The sequence below is a fragment of the Armigeres subalbatus genome, chromosome 2 (genome assembly GCF_024139115.2).
Source record: "Armigeres subalbatus isolate Guangzhou_Male chromosome 2, GZ_Asu_2, whole genome shotgun sequence".
Classification (NCBI taxonomy): Eukaryota; Metazoa; Arthropoda; class Insecta; order Diptera; family Culicidae; genus Armigeres; species Armigeres subalbatus.
This window is the reverse complement of record NC_085140.1, coordinates 255,847,564-255,866,293: the sequence shown is the minus strand read 5'-3', so window position 1 is coordinate 255,866,293 and position 18,730 is coordinate 255,847,564. Positions and strand designations below refer to the sequence as shown.

Sequence of the window (18,730 nt, the reverse complement as noted above, 5' to 3'; positions counted from 1 at the left end):
TTTATTCATAGATGATCTTACTTTGTAATGCTTGCTATTCGCTATCTCACTTATCACTACTTACCAATAAACACTACTCATGTCTACTTAATAAGGAAACGTATTTCAACTATTTGGCTAAACGATCACAAACCAATTTTGACCTATTAGCTTATTTTTGTACAACGGGGGCAAATACGGGTTTAGAAGGTGTATCGAAAGTAAAAGCTACTATTTGGCCGATGCAGTTTTGGTCAAGGTAGATCAATATCTGCATAATGCCGATTGGCATGGAAGCATAATTCTGCCTTCTTTAAGGCTGAGACTGGGCATAGGCAAATGCTCTTTCTAAAACATTATTGATTAACGAGAAAAGCACATGAGAGAGGTCAAAATTGCACTTTAGATTCAGAGATAGATTCAGCTATGTTCATCAATTTACATTTATTTCCAATGTTATGAAAACTCATATGTGAATATGTAGGGTAAAGTGCCTAATAGTGGACCCCCAACCAATAGTGGACCCTCCAGCCATTTTTGCATTATTACAGCACAATGTAAACATTTTGCTATAAAATTCCATCGGGAGAACCTACCTTACAGTCCTATGATTCGATTACATGCATTGGAAATGCTATGGAAAGTAAATTTAAATGATTTTTTGCAATTCTATAAAAAATAAACACGAGAGTGTCCATTATAGGAATATTTTGGGGGGTCCATAATAGGGAAGAAGAACGTCCCGAAACGGAACATAAAAATCAAATGAAGTGTCGACTATAGGGAAGCAAATTCCTATTATGGACCCCCAGGGGGTCTACTATAGGGCGAATTCAGTCAGACTTTAAAATGTTAATTTCAACGAATAACGTCGTGTATTTGAGTGTTTTATGTATGTATCGTGAAGAGGAGATGCAGAACTTGGTATTAGATGTCAAGCAGAATTAATATGTTGAAAATTTCTACTCCTTGTGACGAAAAGAGCAAAATTTCGCTACTAGGGGGTCCACTATTGGGTATTTTACCCTACGTTATGTGGAAGATATTGATTTGGAAAATGTATTGGAGGTAACCACTTTCCCTTCGATGGGACTCGAACCCATGACCCTACAGTACGCTAGACTGGTGCTTTAACCAACTAAGCTACGAAGGACCTCCGTCGGCCTTCGCAACCTAGCGGCTACTGAACGAGCTCGAGATTCCCAAATTGGACGCATAGTCAAATCACTCGCAATCCATTTATCAAGCCAATATTTATAATAAGCCAATTTGACTATGCGTCCAATTTGGGAATCTCGAGCTCGTTCAGTGGCCGCTAGGTTGCGAAGGCCGACGGAGGTCCTTCGTAGCTTAGTTGGTTGAAGCACCAGTCTAGCGTACTGTAGGGTCATGGGTTCGAGTCCCATCGAAGGGAAAGTGGTTACCTCCAATACATTTTCCAAATCAATATCTTCCACATAACGTACATATTCACATATGAGTTTTCATAACATTGTAAATTAACGTCCAAGTCGGGTGGTTTAATTCCCGGAAATAGGCAATTACCTTTGATTGAACTGATTTTTTTCCATCCATTCAAATGCACTGCAGCAGCTTTTGACTTCCCGCATACAAAATTACCGTTCACATAACAGTACTAACTGTACCATGATTTTAGATAATATGGTTACATATTAACGCTATAATATGCTTATGTTCCATATAGAATCTCGCATCAAATGGTAAAACCTCAACATGAGCATAAATAAATTAGTTTACTGTATCACATACGGTCACTTAAAAATTAATTCTAGACCAACATTTGAAAAGGGCGTAACAGCCAAAATCTATTCCTTTCGATTCTTCGTCTACATATAAAGCTATATATGTGGACGAAGAACCAGAACGAATAAATTTTGGCTGTTACGCCCTTTTCAAATGTTGGTCTAGAATTATGGTTACACTGTGAGCAACATCAGAGGAACGTTGTTCCACCATAGTGGCTGTTGTACCCAACTCGTGCTGAGCAAGGATCGGTTTGACAGTTAAATTTTCAGTAATTTGTGTGTTTTTGTTTGCAAATAATGATGATTATTGAATAGATAAATTAGGGGGAAAGACGGCTTTGGCAGGTTTTGTTCTATTATAGGCAGGGGGGTTTTTGTTGACCAAATATTATGAAAATTGGGCACAATATTCTTTGATATGCAAAGAATGCTTAGGCCAAATTTGAGCATAGTCAGTCATAAAAAAAACCCTGCCAATAATAGAACAAAACCTGCCAAAGCCGTCATTCCCCCTATTTGCAACGGGGACAATAAAACCACGACGAACATATCGTTTGAAAAGTAAGAAGTAAGATTACTGCAGACAGTAATGTTGTAATGGTATAGCTTGCTGACGGTCGCCAAGATTTGGGAGGAGGAAGTTTTGCCGCAGGAGTGGATGGAAGGTGTCGTGTGTCCCATCTACAAAAAGGGCGATAAGCTGGATTGTAGCAACTACCGCGCAATCACATTGCTGAACGCCGCCTACAAGGTACTCTCCCAAATTTTATGCCGTCGACTAGCACCAACTGCAAGGGAGTTCGTGGGGCAGTACCAGGCGGGTTTTATGGGCGAACGCTCCACCACGGACCAGGTGTTCGCCATTCGCCAAGTACTGCAGAAATGTCGCGAATACAACGTGCCCACGTATCATCTATTCATCGACTTCAAAGCCGCATATGATACAATCGATCGGGACCAGCTATGGCAGCTAATGCACGAACACGGTTTTCCGGATAAACTGATACGGTTGATCAAGGCGACGATGGATCGGGTGATGTGCGTAGTTCGAGTTTCAGGGGCATTCTCGAGTCCCTTCGAAACCCGCAGAGGGTTACGGCAAGGTGATGGTCTTTCGTGTTTGCTATTCAACATCGCTTTGGAAGGGGTAATACGAAGAGCAGGGATTAACACGAGTGGTACAATTTTCAGTCCGTCCAGCTATTTGGCTTCGCCGACGACATAGATATTATGGCACGTAACTTTGAGAAGATGGAGGAAGCCTACATCAGACTGAAGAGGGAAGCTAAGCGGATCGGACTAGTCATCAACACGTCGAAGACGAAGTACATGATAGGAAGAGGTTCAAGAGAAGACAATGTGAGCCACCCACCGCGAGTTTGCATCGGTGGTGACGAAATCGAGGTGGTAGAAGAATTTGTGTACTTGGGCTCACTGGTGACTGCCGAAAATGACACCAGCAGAGAAATTCGGAGACGCATAGTGGCTGGAAATCGTACGTACTTTGGACTCCGCAAGACGCTCCGATCGAATAGAGTTCGCCGCCGTACCAAACTGACAATCTACAAAACGCTCATTAGACCGGTAGTCCTCTACGGACACGAGACCTGGACGATGCTCGTGGAGGACCAACGCGCACTTGGAGTTTTCGAAAGGAAAGTGCTGCGTACCATCTATGGTGGGGTGCAGATGGCGGACGGTACGTGGAGGAGGCGAATGAACCACGAATTGCATCAGCTGTTGGGAGAACCATCCATCGTTCACACCGTGAAAATCGGACGACTGCGATGGGCCGGGCACGTAGCCAGAATGTCGGACAGTAACCCGGTGAAAATGGTTCTCGACAACGATCCGACGGGCACAAGAAGGCGAGGTGCGCAGCGGGCAAGGTGGATCGATCAGGTGGAAGATGACTTGCGGACCCTCCGTAGACTGCGTGGTTGGCGACGTGTAGCCATGGACCGAGCCGAATGGAGGAGACTCTTATATACCGCACAGGCCACTTCGGCCTTAGTCTGAATAAATAATAATAATGCTGACGGTCGCACCAGCGATTGAGTTAACGGCGGCGGCGGTGAATAGCTTGGGTGCTGACTTGTTGACGGCCTGATGTTGACCTGCCGATGGACGATGATGGCTTGTAAGGCTTGGTTGGCAGGTGGCGATGATCAGTAGTATATGGCTTTGCGGTAGAATGGCAGCCGACGGATGGCCGATCAAATAATAGGGTTTACAGCAGATGGCTTCAATATAAGCGAACTTTGCAGTATCTAGTAGACGCCTGTCGAATTGTGAATGGCTCAATATTAGCTAAAAAGGAATCACCCAGGAAGCAGCTGTCACACGCCTTACCTGCACAATGGTCAGCAAACGAAAGTTAGGTCGGAGTCGCGGTCTACTGAGATGAGTATATTTAAATGGCACTCACTGCAAGTGCATAGCCCATAGGGTGAACTAGTCAACGTTTAGACCAGTATAAACTTACACCCACACACGAATGTTGATGACAGCATGAAATGGCCTTTTCTCACCGGTCGCTATCGCCAAAGGGTCGCGTTCAGAAGCCATTTGGCGTTGTAGGTCGATGCTCATGTGAATCGCGCACGAATGGATGGCTCCACACCAATTCCCAAAATACTTACCGTTTGATAGCACCAATAGAGGTAATAAACTATAGAGGACGCTTGTCGCTGTCGTCACTGGCGAAACATCTTTTGCTGGCGAGGATAGGGCACTAAATGTCAACAAAGGAAAAATCAGTATGTTTTGACAGATAGGTACCCAACATATTTGGGGACGATAACAAAAGGAACCTCAGCGACAATCGTCCTCTATAGGTTATTACCTCTATTGTAGCACCTTCTAAAATGGAAACTACCGGCTTAGAGATCTGAAAAGTACTGGACCATAGCGACTGCTGCCTGGTATAGCAATTCGTTTTGCTTGCAGAAGAAAGGATAAAGTGAAGTAGAGCGGTTTAGATTAACTCAGATATACCAGCAAACGCAAGAAATTTCAAGGCAATATAGGTTAACAATTTTGGTTAAATGACCAGTAGTAGACCCTCTGAGCGTATTTACATTTCTGAAGTCTGCACCCCTCTCTATATGTAACAAAAAGTTACATGTTTTATACTCCTCCATATAACTGGTTAAAATATGAAACACATTATTAACTCTGATCAAGACTCTGATAGGTATAGCAACGGGCATTTTATTTAAGTGCAACAATATATAATGGAATTATGACCTTCTCTTTAGCTGATATCTGGTGTCCGTTATAGGAACATTTTAGAAAGTCCATAATAAGGAAGTAGAAAATCCTGAAACGGAACATGAAAATCAAATAGAGGGTCGACTAGAGATATATAGTCTCCCATAATGGATATTAGGTACTACGCAAAATTAATATGTTGCCAATTTCTTCGCTTTTGCTGCAAGTATGTCCTGCGACAAGGAAATTCATTTGGTCCTTTTACCATAATTTATTTGGTTAATTTTTAATACTCTGTATATTTATATACATAAAAAAGTTTGTGTAATAATTATTAACATAAATTTCCTACAAATAAATATCATATCTGAATGTACTATAAACAATGAACATACTATGAATGGTTTATACTCTGAGTCAAACATTATACCAACCTTAGATGATAAAGTACTGTGGTAGAAAGCGAACGGTAACTTTTATATTCCAGGTAACATTCATTTATCGAAAACGCATTGGAAAAATCACTTTTTAATACGATTAACAACCCCTTCCTAGTAAGGTCGACTTCCGAAAAACCATAGTTACTATGCTCCAAATTTTATCACGTAATAGTACGATTATGGTTAGGCAAACCGTATTGATTATGGTTTAATCTGGATTATAAACCAATTCTGATGAAGTTATAGTTTGTATAGCTATAGTTTGTATTTACCCGCATAAATTAATTTTTTTATCCAAGGAAAAATGAAAAAAAAACAATTTTTTAACAACTCCGGAACACAATGACCGATTGGTCCAATTTTCAAAAGCGAAAAATTAGGCAGGATTCCGCGTCGAATGCAACCTGTTGCAAATCGGATAAGGCTAAGTACAAAAAGCGTGTCTCACATTTTTTTGTACACACACATACATACATACACACATACAGACATCACCTCAATTCGTTGAACTAAATAGAACGTTGGGTTTTTTTTTTGACGCCACAAGACACGGTTCGAGGCCGCATCTCTCCATCCTCGAATATGCCCCACGCTCGCCAAGTCGTTTTGCACCTGGTCTGCCCATCTCGCTCGCTGCGCTCCACGCCGTCTCGTACCTGCCGGATCGGAAGCGAACACCATCTTTGCAGGGTTGCTGTCCGGCATTCTTGCAACATGAGTAGAGTTGTGCGAGTTCGTGGTTTATTCTTCGCCGCCACACACCGTCTTCTTGCACACCGCCAAAGATGGTCCTAAGCACCCGTCTCTCCGAGTGCTTGCAAGTCCTGCTCAAGCATTGTCCATGTTTCATGTCCGTAGAGGACAACCGGTCTTATTAGCGTCTTGTACATGACACATTTGGTGCGGTGGCGAATCTCTTTTCTTTCTCTTCCGCAGTTTCTTCTGGGGCCCGTAGTAGGCCCGATTTTCACAGATGATGCGCCTTCGTATTTCACGATTAACATTGTTATCAGCCGTTAGCAAGGATCCGAGGTAGACTAATTCCTCGACCACCTCGAAGGTATCCCCGTCTATCGCTTCCCAGGCGGGTCCTGTCGCGCTCGGTTCCGCCCACAAGCATGTAGTTTGTCTTTGATGCATTCACCACCAGTTCAACTTTTGTTGCTTCACGTTTCAGGCGGGTGTACAGTTCTGCCACCTTTGCAAATGTTCGGCCGACAATGTCCATGTCATCCGCGAAACAAATAATCTGGATCTGTTGAAAATCGTACCCCGGCTGTTACACCCGGCTCTCCGCATGACACCTTCTAGCGCAATGTTGAACAACAGGCACGAAAGTCCATCACCTTGTCTTAGTCCCCGGCGCGATTCGAACGAACTGGAGTGTTCGCCCGAAATCTTCACACAGCACACCATCCACCGTTGCTTTGATCAGTCTGGTAAGCTTTCAAGGGAAGCTGTTCTCGTCCATAATCGTCCATTTTCCATAGCTCTACGCGGTCTATACTGTCGTATGCCGCCTTGAAATCAACAAACAGATGGTGCGTTGGGACCTGGTATTCACGGCATTTTCGAAGGATTTGCCGTACAGTAAAGATCTGGTCCGTTGTTGAGCGGCAATCGTTCCGTCCACTTCGTCCCATATACCTGACGTTGTTCTCCGCTGCGTCGTTAATGGCTGCTTTAACTGTATTCCAGCAGTCCTCAAGAGGGACCCTATCGAGCTCACCCTCTTCCGGCAACGCTGCCTCGAGATGCTGCGCGTATGCAGTGGCGACACCAGGTTGCTTCAGTCGCTCTAGGTCGTAACGCGGCGGTCTTCGATACCAAACATTGTTGATGACGGATAGTTTTGGACGCAGTTTCACCATCACCAGATAGTAGTCAGAGTCGATGTTAGCACCACGATATGTCCTTACGTCGATAATGTCGGAGAAGTGCCGTCCATCAATCAAAACGTGGTCGATTTGTGATTCTGTCTGCAGTGGTGATCTCTAGGTGTACCGATACGGGAGGCTGTGTTGGAAGTAGGTGGAGCGAATGGCCATATTCTTGGAGACGGCGAAATCAATTAGTCGTAGGCCGTGTTTGTTGCCGCAGCTCTGGTAGATGGTATAATTACCTCTAAACGTTCGCACCATTGATCCCTTCTATCAAAGCTCCTGCAGCGTTACGATGTCGAATCCGCGGTCCTTGAGCACATCGGCGGGTATGCGTGTGCTCCCGATGAAGTTGAGAGATTTGCAGTTCCACGAACCGAGTTTCCAATCGCTAGTCCCTTTTCGTCGCAGTGGTCTTCGCCGATGGTTCCGGTCCGTTCTCTCTTGTTGATTGTTCGTTGCGTGAGTTTTTTTTGGCTGGCTTGCAGGGCCTGACACCAAACCCCCTAAATTTCCGGAGGACCATTCCTCTTTATTTCCGGTGGGCGGTATTGAACTTAATCTAGAATTAAAAGAACACCTAAATAAAGAATAAAAAAAAATATTGCCGGTGGTGCACAGTTTCACTTAGAGTCCCTCGCTGGCACTCGGACGATGATCAACCGCCCCTAACATGGAGAACAGACGCTGTTGTGAGCCGATCCTGACATGGAGAACAGACGCTCAGTAAGATTTGCACTTCCGGAGAGGAGCAAACCCTCCCTTCCCTGGCAGCATACGACCATAGTTCCCACCGGAGTTGGTTACCTGATCTTCCCTAAGGTTGCTCGTATCCCGGCCAGCACCACGGAGAGGTAGGGATAGGAGTTGCTGGGTAAGAGGCTAAGGACCGCGAGATGGGGTCTATTTTATTCCTTCAGGTACGCGAAGTACCAATGGTACGCTTTACCCAGCATTTGCCTAAGAACGTTATGTAATGCCTCCTATAAAAAGCTATAAAAAGTATGTTTTTGAAGCGAACTTATAGCCTTTCAAACACTGAGTGCACAAGAAAACCAAAAAATGAAAAAGGTATTCTGATTTTTTGAATCATAGCGACTATTTAGATATCTTTTATTCCAATAAATTTTAATAACTACTGAACTGATTAAATTCAACGATGGTTGAATACATCGTACTCATAAACATCAAACTTCATCCAATAAAGTTATCCGGTAATCTAATAAACTACTTTCCACTTCACTCGTTCATCGATATGCTGTATGCACAGGATAACCAATTTAGGGTTATGATGAAAGTTTCATGTTCGGAAAATAGTGGAAAAAGCGTCGCGCGAGCACGACTCCACACATGTGTTAATTATTCAAACAGCAGCCATCCCGACGCGGCGGTACACACTCGTTCACCCATGCTTCAAACACTTGCCATGTTGTGTATGCTTCTGATCGACACCCACATATACGTGCTATCGATATTCGGTTCACTTTTTCGTTACCACCACCGGGCGACCTGTTTTGGTGAATTAAAATTGCATTAATTGAGTCTAGTGGGTTGGCTGGTTGGCTATTCGATCAGAGATGGGCGGCTGCAGCTGGGAATTGGGACGGCCGAGGACGTGACCCAAGCGGATCTTTTTTTTTCCTTGCGGCCGAGGGACCGATGCTGGATGCTTTAATATTTCCGGTGGTGGGTAGTGGGGTGCTACTGGAAACCGAACAAACTCGATATTTATGAAAGTTTGCGGCGAGCGTGTGGGTTGTGGTGAATTTTAGTTCATTAATCGACCGTGGAAATTCAAAACATTTGAAAAGATCATGCCTGTTGCTAGGAAATGCTTCAGTATTTAGAATTCGTTTGTATACCGACGAAAGAAACATGCACTGTATATTTTCTAAAGATATATTTCCAAACGACGTCATTTTGCTGAAATTTTTGTACACAATTAGTGAAAATTCTAATAACTTATCAAATAACTTATATATATTTTAATGCACCTTTGCTGAGTCAAACAAATTTAACTAATTCTAAAAAGGGGTTGAAAATTTGGTATTTCGGATCTCTGGTCCATTTCGGCGGTTCCCCGAATTCACCATCATCATTCGTGGAACCGATACATAAGCGCAAATGGAATGAATAAACTAAGGAGAATAAATTTGTATGCTACTCCTGTGCTGATTGATGGGCTGGCTGAGGATTTGCTTTTTCCTACGGTTGAAAAAAAAAAGAGAATTAGACGGCTCATACCTCCCCAAACTATTGAAATTCGCTTAACCTGATGCGCCCGGTACAGTGGTCACGACTTGTTGTTCGCCCCAGGACGATACCGGCGGCAGTGGTCCGGTTTGATTCGAGCTACCGGCCTTGGTCCCATTGGATCCGGACGGGGCCAAGTTGTAAAGATATCCAATTTCACTCACAATCCACTCGTAGTGCGGCGCAACCATGGTGTAGTACGCTGTGGTGCGTTTTATCGAGGCGCAGTTATGAGGATTGGCGGGAGGATTTATCTCCGCCAATATGGCCACCAATTTGAAGTTGCATACCAGTGCGGTGCCTCGTTCTTCACTGCGCCGCAGGGAATTAGCATCGAGCTGTGAAAACATGCGGAAATCTGGTTAGCAATTTACCGTGTGCTGATTTCATTTGATTTTATTGAATTTAAAATTATGACCGGGATGAAGGGATTTGTGGCAAAAATATAAATGACCATGGTGCAAATTACGTTACTTTGTTCGTGGGATCTAATTTACATGTGAATAGTCGTGCAGGGGAATTCAACTCAACAGTGTTGTTTGTTCTATCGTGTTGATAATCTGGCTGAAAAGTGATGGCTTTATTTCAGATAGACGACAGTCATTATTGATCTATTTCCTGTTCAGCCATGCGTTCCAAATAATTACCGTTTGAAATCCCTGTGAAATATTGTCATTAAAACAAATGGTTAACTAGTTGCAATTTGCAATTGTAGTGTTCATCTAACTGGACAAGTTTCGTTGGGCAAACGTACAAATTTTCGGTAAAACATTTGTTTTGAAATTAGTAAAGTAAAAGCTATTTTAGTTCTATTGATGGGCACTTGAGATTGTGGTTAAAATATGTCAAAAAAATTCTAGAAAAAGTTTCGTTTATATTAAACTGAATGCATTAATTACACAATGTGTAGACGAATATGTGAAGAAATCAAAACTTTGTAGGACAATGTACATATACATAAACAAATTTGTCTGGGGGCTGATGACTGAAGTTTTTCTTTTTTTTTTTTTTTTGCTAATTTTATTTGCTAATTATCTAATACATGCATTCATCTATTAGACTAGGTGTTCCGTGTTTTCTTAACACTGATTTTCTGTTTAGACACTTAATATATTTGTTACATTTGGCCTCCAATGTGATTTTTAAAAGTTATTTTTTGATCTAGCAGAAGTCCTAAATATTTAGCTTCGCTAGACCAATTCATTGGAACCCCATTCATAGTGACAATATGTCTGCTAGAAGGTTTCAAATTAGAAGCTCTCGGCTTATGTGGGAAAATTATAAGCTGAGTTTTGGAAGCATTCGGGGAAATTTTCCATTTTTGCAAGTAAGTGGAGAAAATATCCAAACTTTTTTGCAATCTACTACAAATGACACGAAGGCTTCGCCCTCTGACTGAGAGACCTGTGTCATCTGCAAACAAAGATTTTTGACACCCTGGTGGTAAATCAGGTAAGTCAGAAGTAAAAATGTTATACAATATGGGCCCCAGTATGCTGTCTTGGGGGACACCAGCCCTTACAGGTAGTCTATCAGATTTAGAATTCTGATAGTTTACCTGCAGTGAGCGATCTGATAAATAATTTTGGATCAGTTTAATGATGTACAGAGGAAAATTAAAATTCATCAATTTTACAATCAAACCTTCATGCCAAACACTGTCAAATGCTTTCTCTATATCAAGAAGAGCAACTCCAGTCGAATATCCTTCAGATTTGTTGAGCCGAATTAAGTTCGTAACTCTTAATAACTGATGAGTGGTTGAATGCCCATGGCGAAAACCAAATTGCTCATCAGCAAAAATAGAATTGTCATTAATATGAACCATCATTCTATTTAAAATAATCTTTTCAAACAGTTTGCTTATTGAAGAAAGCAAACTGATTGGGCGATAACTAGAAGCCTCAGCTGGATTTTTGTCCGGCTTCAAAATTGGAACAACTTTGGCGTTTTTCCATTTATCTGGGAAGTATGCCAATTGAAAACATTTGTTAAATAAATTAACCAAAAAGGATAAAGAGCTCTCAGGAAGTTTTTTGATAAGTATGTAGAAAATACCATCATCACACGGGGCTTTTATATTTTTACATTTTCTAGTAATAGATCTCACTTCATCGAAATTAGTTCCCAACGAAGGGTCAAAAACATTATCTTGATCGAGAATGTCTTCGAAGCTTCGTGTAACCTGATCCTCAATTGGACTAGTGAGACCTAGACTAAAATTATGGGCACTCTCGAACTGCTGAGCAAGTTTTTGAGACTTTTCGCCATTTGTTAATAAAATTTTATTTCCCTCTTTAAGCGCTGGAATTGGCTTTTGAGGTTTTTAAAGAATTTTCGTTAATTTCCAAAAGGGTTTCGAACTGGGATCCAACTTCGAGACATTATTCTCAAAGTTGGTATTTCTCAGAATAGCGAAACGTTTTTTAATTTCATTTTGCAAATCTCGCCAAATAACTTTCAACGCGGGATCGCGAGTTCTTTGGTATTGCCTTCGCCTCACATTTTTAAGACGGATCAGTAGCTGAAGATCGTCGTCAATAATAATGGAGTTGAATTTAATTTCACATTTAGGAATTGCAATGCCTCTGGCTTCGAAAATTAAATTTGTCAAAGATACGAGAGCATTATCAATATCACTTTTGGTATCGAGAGGAATATCAACATCAAAATTCCTATCGATATACGTTTTATATAAATCCCAATCAGCCCTATGATAATTGAAAGTAGAGCTGATTGGATTATAAACGGCTTCTTGTAAGATTTCAAATGTCACAGGAAGGTGATCAGAGTCAAAGTCAGCATGAGTTACCAATTGGCCACACAGCTGACTTGAATCTGTTAAAACCAAATCAATTGTCGAAGGATTTCGAGTGGATGAAAAACAAGTTGGGCCATTGGAATATTGAATAGTACAATATCCCGCAGAACAATCTTCAAATAAAATGTTGCCGTTGGAATTGCTTTGAGCATTATTCCATGAACGGTGTTTGGCATTGAAGTCACCAATTACGAAGAATTTTGATTTGTTGCGAGTCAGAATTTGAAGATCAGCTTTCAACAAATTCTTTTGCTGCCTGTTGCATTGAAAAGGCAAATAGGCTGCAATGAAGGAAAATTGACCAAAATTTGTTTCAACATAAACTCCCAAAGATTCAAAGACTTTGGTTTCAAACGAAGAAAATAATTTATGTTTGATACGTCTATTAATGACAATGGCGACCCTACCACAGGCGCTGTCAAGACGATCATTTCTGTAGATAAAATAATTTGGATCTCTTTTAATGGAGAGTCCGGGCTTTAAATAAGTTTCTGTTATAATGGCAATATGCACATTATGAACTGTTAGGAAGTTGAATAATTCATCTTCCTTACCCTTTAGAGAGCGGGCATTCCAATTTAGAACTTTCACACAATTATTTAGATCCATTAAAACGGAGTCCGATAACAATTTTTTGTGTGTACTTTATACCAACTTGAACAGCTTCAGGAATGGTATTTGCTTTGAACATTGCATCAATCATGTGATGCAATTGTTCAGTTAAAAAATCAAAATCGGAAGCAGTCATGCTACCTGAATCGGCAACATGACCATTATTTTCCGTTGGGACATGGGTATAAACCTCATTTTGAGAAGAGAAATTTTGTCTACCAGCAGCGATGTTTGCATACGTAGGTACATTGGAAAAATTGGAATTTACTGAAGTGCTTGCTACCCGTTGACGAGCGGCAAAATTTGTTTGTGAATTGTGGTGGGTATGAATTGCTCGACCGGTAATCGGTTTCGAAATTTGAGCGTTTGAAAAATTTCTACCCGTCGAATCTGGGATCCGATTGGAATTTCCCGTCATCAATTTTGCACAGGAATTCAAAACTTTTTTGCGTGAAGGGCATTCCCAGAAATTGGATTTATGATTGCCCCCACAATTTGCACATTTAAATTTATTGGAATCTTCTCTCACAGGACATGCGTCCTTGGCGTGAGAGGTTCCACCACAAATCATGCATTTAGCATCCATGTGACAATGTTTGGTTCCATGAGCCCACTTTTGGCACTTACGGCACTGGGTGGGGTTTTGGAAATTTCCCCCAGGCCTGCGGAAATGTTCCCATGTAACAAGGACATGGGACATAATACAGGCCTTTTCCAAACTTTTCATATTATTTAGTTCACTTTTGTTAAAATGAACTAAATAAAATTCTTGAGAAATGCCCCTCTGGGAAGTACCAGAGTGGGATTTCTTTTTCGCTTTTCTTTTATGGCGCTTCTCAGTTAAATACTGAAGAAGACGTTTGCGATCGTCAAAGGATCCCGGCAAAACGCGGCAGTCACCCTTCCTAGCAATCAACCCTTCCTGAAACCTTGATCCCCTGAAGGTTACTCAAGATTTCATTCCGAAAGCCAGAAAACTCGGCAACAGATACCACAATTGGCGGAATCCGTTGTTTCTTCGCATGAATCGATTCACCTGGGCTAAAGGTAGATTCGATTTGCTCAATTTCATTATTAATCAAATCGAACTGATTGCTCAGTTCGATAGGAGAAGAAACATTGTCAACATTAGATTTAGAAGGAATATCTGAAGCCTCCAGCTTCCTTCTATTTTTTCCGCGCTTTGGCAGGACGGTCTTGAAACCTTGTTTCTTTGAAGGAAGTGGAGAATTCAGAGACTTCCGCAAACGGGTCCAACGTAAAACGAAGGCACGGGTCCTTGCAAAGATCGTAGCGGGATCAGTGGGTACAAATAGCGCTAAGAAGCACCGTTGAAATTAAAATAGCTTCGGGTAGTATTAAAAACTTCCTTCCGCAAAGAGAGAAAGAACCGCACAGCACGAAAGCACGATGCGGTCTGAAAGTTTTTCTATTAAGATTGATTTCTTTCGGCGATGGCAGTCTTAATAAGCGGCAAATACTTTGTTGTTCCTACATCCGACGTTTCGGTTAATTTATTCAAACTTCTTCAAAGGGTTAGGAGTTTGCATTTATATTGGTGTGTGTAGCGCCCTACACACCAACACAAATACAAACTCTTAACCCTTTGAAGAAGGTTAAATAAATAAACCGAAACGTCGGATGTAGGAGCAACAAAGTATTTGCTACCTATTAAGACTGCCATAACCGAAATAATACAATCTTAATACATAAACGAAGTTCGGAAAGCTGTAAAGCATAAGCTACCGTTTTGAATCACATTCCGAAAGCGCGTTTTTATGCTGTAGATAGCCTTTTTTCATCTGTCTTAGACGAGCTAAGTACTTTCCATTTAATTCCACTACGTTTTGTTATTTTTTCAGATACGTATTTCGACATTCCACTAAAAGAGCTTAAATAATTTTCCTTTTTTCATATTATTCTTTCCATAGCACCTTGAATTAGTTTGAAATCTTGATTCTCAATACTAAAAACCATTGTAAATTTTGTGTGTGTTCAAAATGGCAATGTTCAGATTCAGAATACATCAGGATACTTGTGAGGCATTTAAGTCAAAATGATGTGCCCTTTTTGAGATAAACTTACCCAACAAGTTTGTGGATTACTCAACGGGTATCCCAGGCAGGATCCATTCCTTTCCACGACCGTTTGACCGACACCAAGGGAGCCTCTTTGTGTGTCGCATACCCATTTTTCGAAAAAGCTCACATTTCTAACAATGGTGTAGGGATAATTAGCAGCCTGTAAACGAATAAACATAACATTTCCTCTTTGTATCAACAATGCGCTGCTCGCAGTATAAGTTAGTATCATCGAAAAATTTTATGACCAGTGAAAATTTTAAATCGAGACCGAGGGGGATATTAATTGCTTCATGTCTAGTTTTTCTTTTCTTGTAGAGCTCTCATTTGCAGAACTTTCCAAACTCCTCCAGCAACTAATAAATTCCACTGTGAAATAAAATAATTCTCACGTAACTTCCTCCACAGCTCGCAATCGGAGCTGCCTGGTTGGCAATCCCCCAGGACGAGACACTGTAGGAGCCCCGACAACAAATACAGCGATATACAGAAATACTCACCCCGACAGAGTTGTTATAAATGTTTACGAAACAGTTTTCATTAACTTTGTTGTTAGTTGGCGCCAATGTTGCAGTTGTCTGTTGCTGCGATGGTGCCACCGATCGCCGATGTTGTTCCAGCTCTATCCAGCGAACTGGGCTTGTATTGTTGCTGGTCAGGGGCAGCAACGAGCGGTCAAGCTTATCACGTGCAAGTGGTACCATTTAGCAGCAGGAACCGGAGAGTCATCGGCCGATGTCCACCGCGTACCGTGGAGGGTCGTGGTTGGCAACAGCGTCGGCGTTGTCGTGGAGTGAAATGGAAATAAAAGTTTATTAAATTTATTAAAATTAATTTCTGTTTTACTCGGTTCACGTTTTTTCCAGCTGGCCCCGACCAGACTGTTGCTGAAGTGAGGTGGCACTAGCATCGGTCGGGTCGGCGGTTTGACCCGGAATATAATGAATGATGTGCTAATGTTTTTAATTATACGTTTGTGCATCCTCCGGATTTGAGGAATGACAGGTGTTGAGAATTTAATTTCCTGTACGAGTGTAGGGGTCTCATGATTTGATTAATGTAGGTGCAATTGCGGGAAAACCCAAGCAATTATAATTTTATTTTTTCCCTTGGATCAACATCAGAGAAAAAAGACAAACTTTAGAGTCCTGACATGGTCGCTTTTTGTTCCTTTTTGTTTCACCTAGCGTTTATGAGGGCTCCACATATGTGTTTGTTTTATGAATATGTGTTGATAAACTAAGAGAACGATTTTGATAGCGTTTAAGTCATTATTAAAATAACGAAAATAAAGAACAGTTTTCATTTTTCTACTAGCTGACCCGTCGAACTTTGTGTTGCCCAAAATTAATCAGTTAGCACAAACATTTATTTTGTATTTACAATTTAAGTTTTAACGTTTGTTCTGCGATTTAATTTCATTTAGCAGAACAAACGTCGAAACTGTTTTCCACATGGCAAGTTGGGTTCCAAATCTAATTCTCAACACTGTTCAAGGATCACAAAAAGTGAAACAGAATTTATTGAAAAGATACTAATTAGTGTCGCTAGCAGTTGACTATTGAATGTGGTGTTTGATGATCGGTAAGCGTATAATATTATAATTTTAACTGAAGACGATTTTTATACGGATGATTCATACCGTGTGAATAAAAAAATCCGCGTTAAAATTGATTTTTTCAGCCATTTAATTTTCACCCACGCCGGTTTACGCCGTCGCCGCCGCCGACGACAAAAGCCAACGGCGCGCCGCCGTGACGCCGCCGGGAAAAAGTGACCATCACGCCTCCGCCGCCGATTATATGACCGGCGCACAGGGCTAGTTAGAGATTGTTGAAATGATGCGGATAGGGTTACGGTTGACTTTGCGTTTAAAACAGTTAAGAACCAAACTGCCCACAATCGCATATTTGTCCCATATGAATAGGAAACCCAGCAAAGATGGGAGTGATATGCGATCATACACACTCAGTTTTTAATTCTGCACCTCGGCAAAAATTCGCACAGCCGTCTGCCCAGCAAAATAAAAACTGATATCCCGGCAAAAATGACGTTTGTTAGTTGATTTTCGGCAAATTATTTGCTGATTTTTAGCAATTTTGACTGAAATCTTGGCAAAAAACATGTTTGCTGGGGGCACGGCTGTGCGAAACTCGGTAAAAGTTTAACATTTTGCTGAGATCGCGGTAAAAAAAATTAAGTGTGTAGGCAGAAAACCTCTAACGCGTTCCGGATGCATTCAGTGCGTTGCTACGTTTAACTGCATGTATTTAAATTGCCTGTCCGGATCCATTGTCAGATAGTCACCACAATCCGATTTGGGTATCAATTGTCCTGTACGAAAAATTGTATAGGCAGTTCAAATTTATAATGAATTAACTGATACTGTTATTCTATGAGTATAATCGATTCAATCGATGGATTTATAAATGCGCTCTAGAAGCTCAGAAATAAAGCTTTTCATATACAAAACTAGTCGCTCCTGGATGGGATTACAGGATGTACTAAGTTGTTTTTTTTTTTTAAGAAATCTGATTTCTTCAAAGCTTTCTATGTACTGAGCTTCTCAAAGGGCATTTGAGGCGGGAAACGCACATCAAAAATATTCTTAAGGCAAAAAGCGTAATCTATCGGTGACGTTTTGGACGTCGGTGACGAGAAACTATAACAAAAAGCCTCGATGACAACTCATCGCTTTGGAAAACGGCCTGCAATCGATAGATATTTAACTTCTCAAGAAAAGGTCTGTGAAATTGTTTTTTTTTTGCATTTCATCTCAACGGTTGCAGAAATCAATTATGAGCCAATATGCTCATTGCACTATTGAGGCAAAGCTGAGAATGTGAAAAGATTATTTCTTACCTTTAGTATGGCGATGTCATACTCGCCTGTAGTTGCATTATATTTCCCATTTGATATCACAGTAACGACGTTTCGCCTGAAGCTACCCTTTACTTCATCTCCGAAGTGGGCTTGATTCAAACTGATATTGCCAGCAGTGACAAATATTTCTCCCGGATTAATTAGTCGGCTGTAAAAAATATTTTGATTGGATAGAGCATTACATACATCCGAGAACGTTGTTAGCTTACCTATTTTTGTTTTGCAAGTCGTGAACAAATAAACAACTAGCTGTAGTGAGAATATATTTGTCTCTGATGATTACTCCATTGCAAATTTGTTTCGAAACTTCACTTGTCGTATAGGCACCCATAATCGTAGGATCACTTGTTCTGATTGATACCTGAAAATGAATGCAATGAGCTTTATTTCAATATAATTCTATGAGTAACAACTTTCACCTGATATGGAGCGGCAATAGATTGAGCGTTCAGCAATGGGAATAAACCCAATATTAAAGCGAATCCAATCCACATTATGTGAAGTTTTGCGAAATAATGAAATATTTTATAAAAACGATTCGAAACTGTTGCGAACGTGGGTGCACCAAGCAAGCGTCTCCGCTGCATTAATATACCTTTCCTAGTAGCTATGGAATAAGATGCCACTGGTTACATAGCTTATCTTGTTTCACTATTTGCAGAGTACAGCAAGCTCGACAGTTCGTTCTAATGGGTAAATAAAGTTTGTATGATTATCCGATATATTCGTCAAGGTGTTGACTAGATCACCGTGAACTTTATTCTAGATTTTCATGAATCATGAATTTAAATTATAAAAGAAT

The 18,730-nt window shown here is 41.0% G+C and overlaps 1 protein-coding gene across 1 annotated transcript; it reads right to left on the bottom strand.

Annotated features, from left to right (window-relative positions):
- Window positions 1-9,161: 9,161 nt before the first annotated feature.
- On the bottom strand, window positions 9,162-18,510 carry LOC134212101 (uncharacterized). Its single transcript, XM_062689640.1, has 7 exons — window positions 18,348-18,510; window positions 18,138-18,289; window positions 17,908-18,076; window positions 15,546-15,725; window positions 15,050-15,205; window positions 9,551-9,869; window positions 9,162-9,483 (listed from the first exon to the last, which is right to left on the bottom strand). Exons 1-7 carry the CDS (start codon window positions 18,420-18,422, stop codon window positions 9,374-9,376), a joined length of 1,161 nt encoding a protein of 386 aa, XP_062545624.1. The 5' UTR covers window positions 18,423-18,510; the 3' UTR covers window positions 9,162-9,373.
- Between the last annotated feature and the right edge of the window lie 220 nt (window positions 18,511-18,730).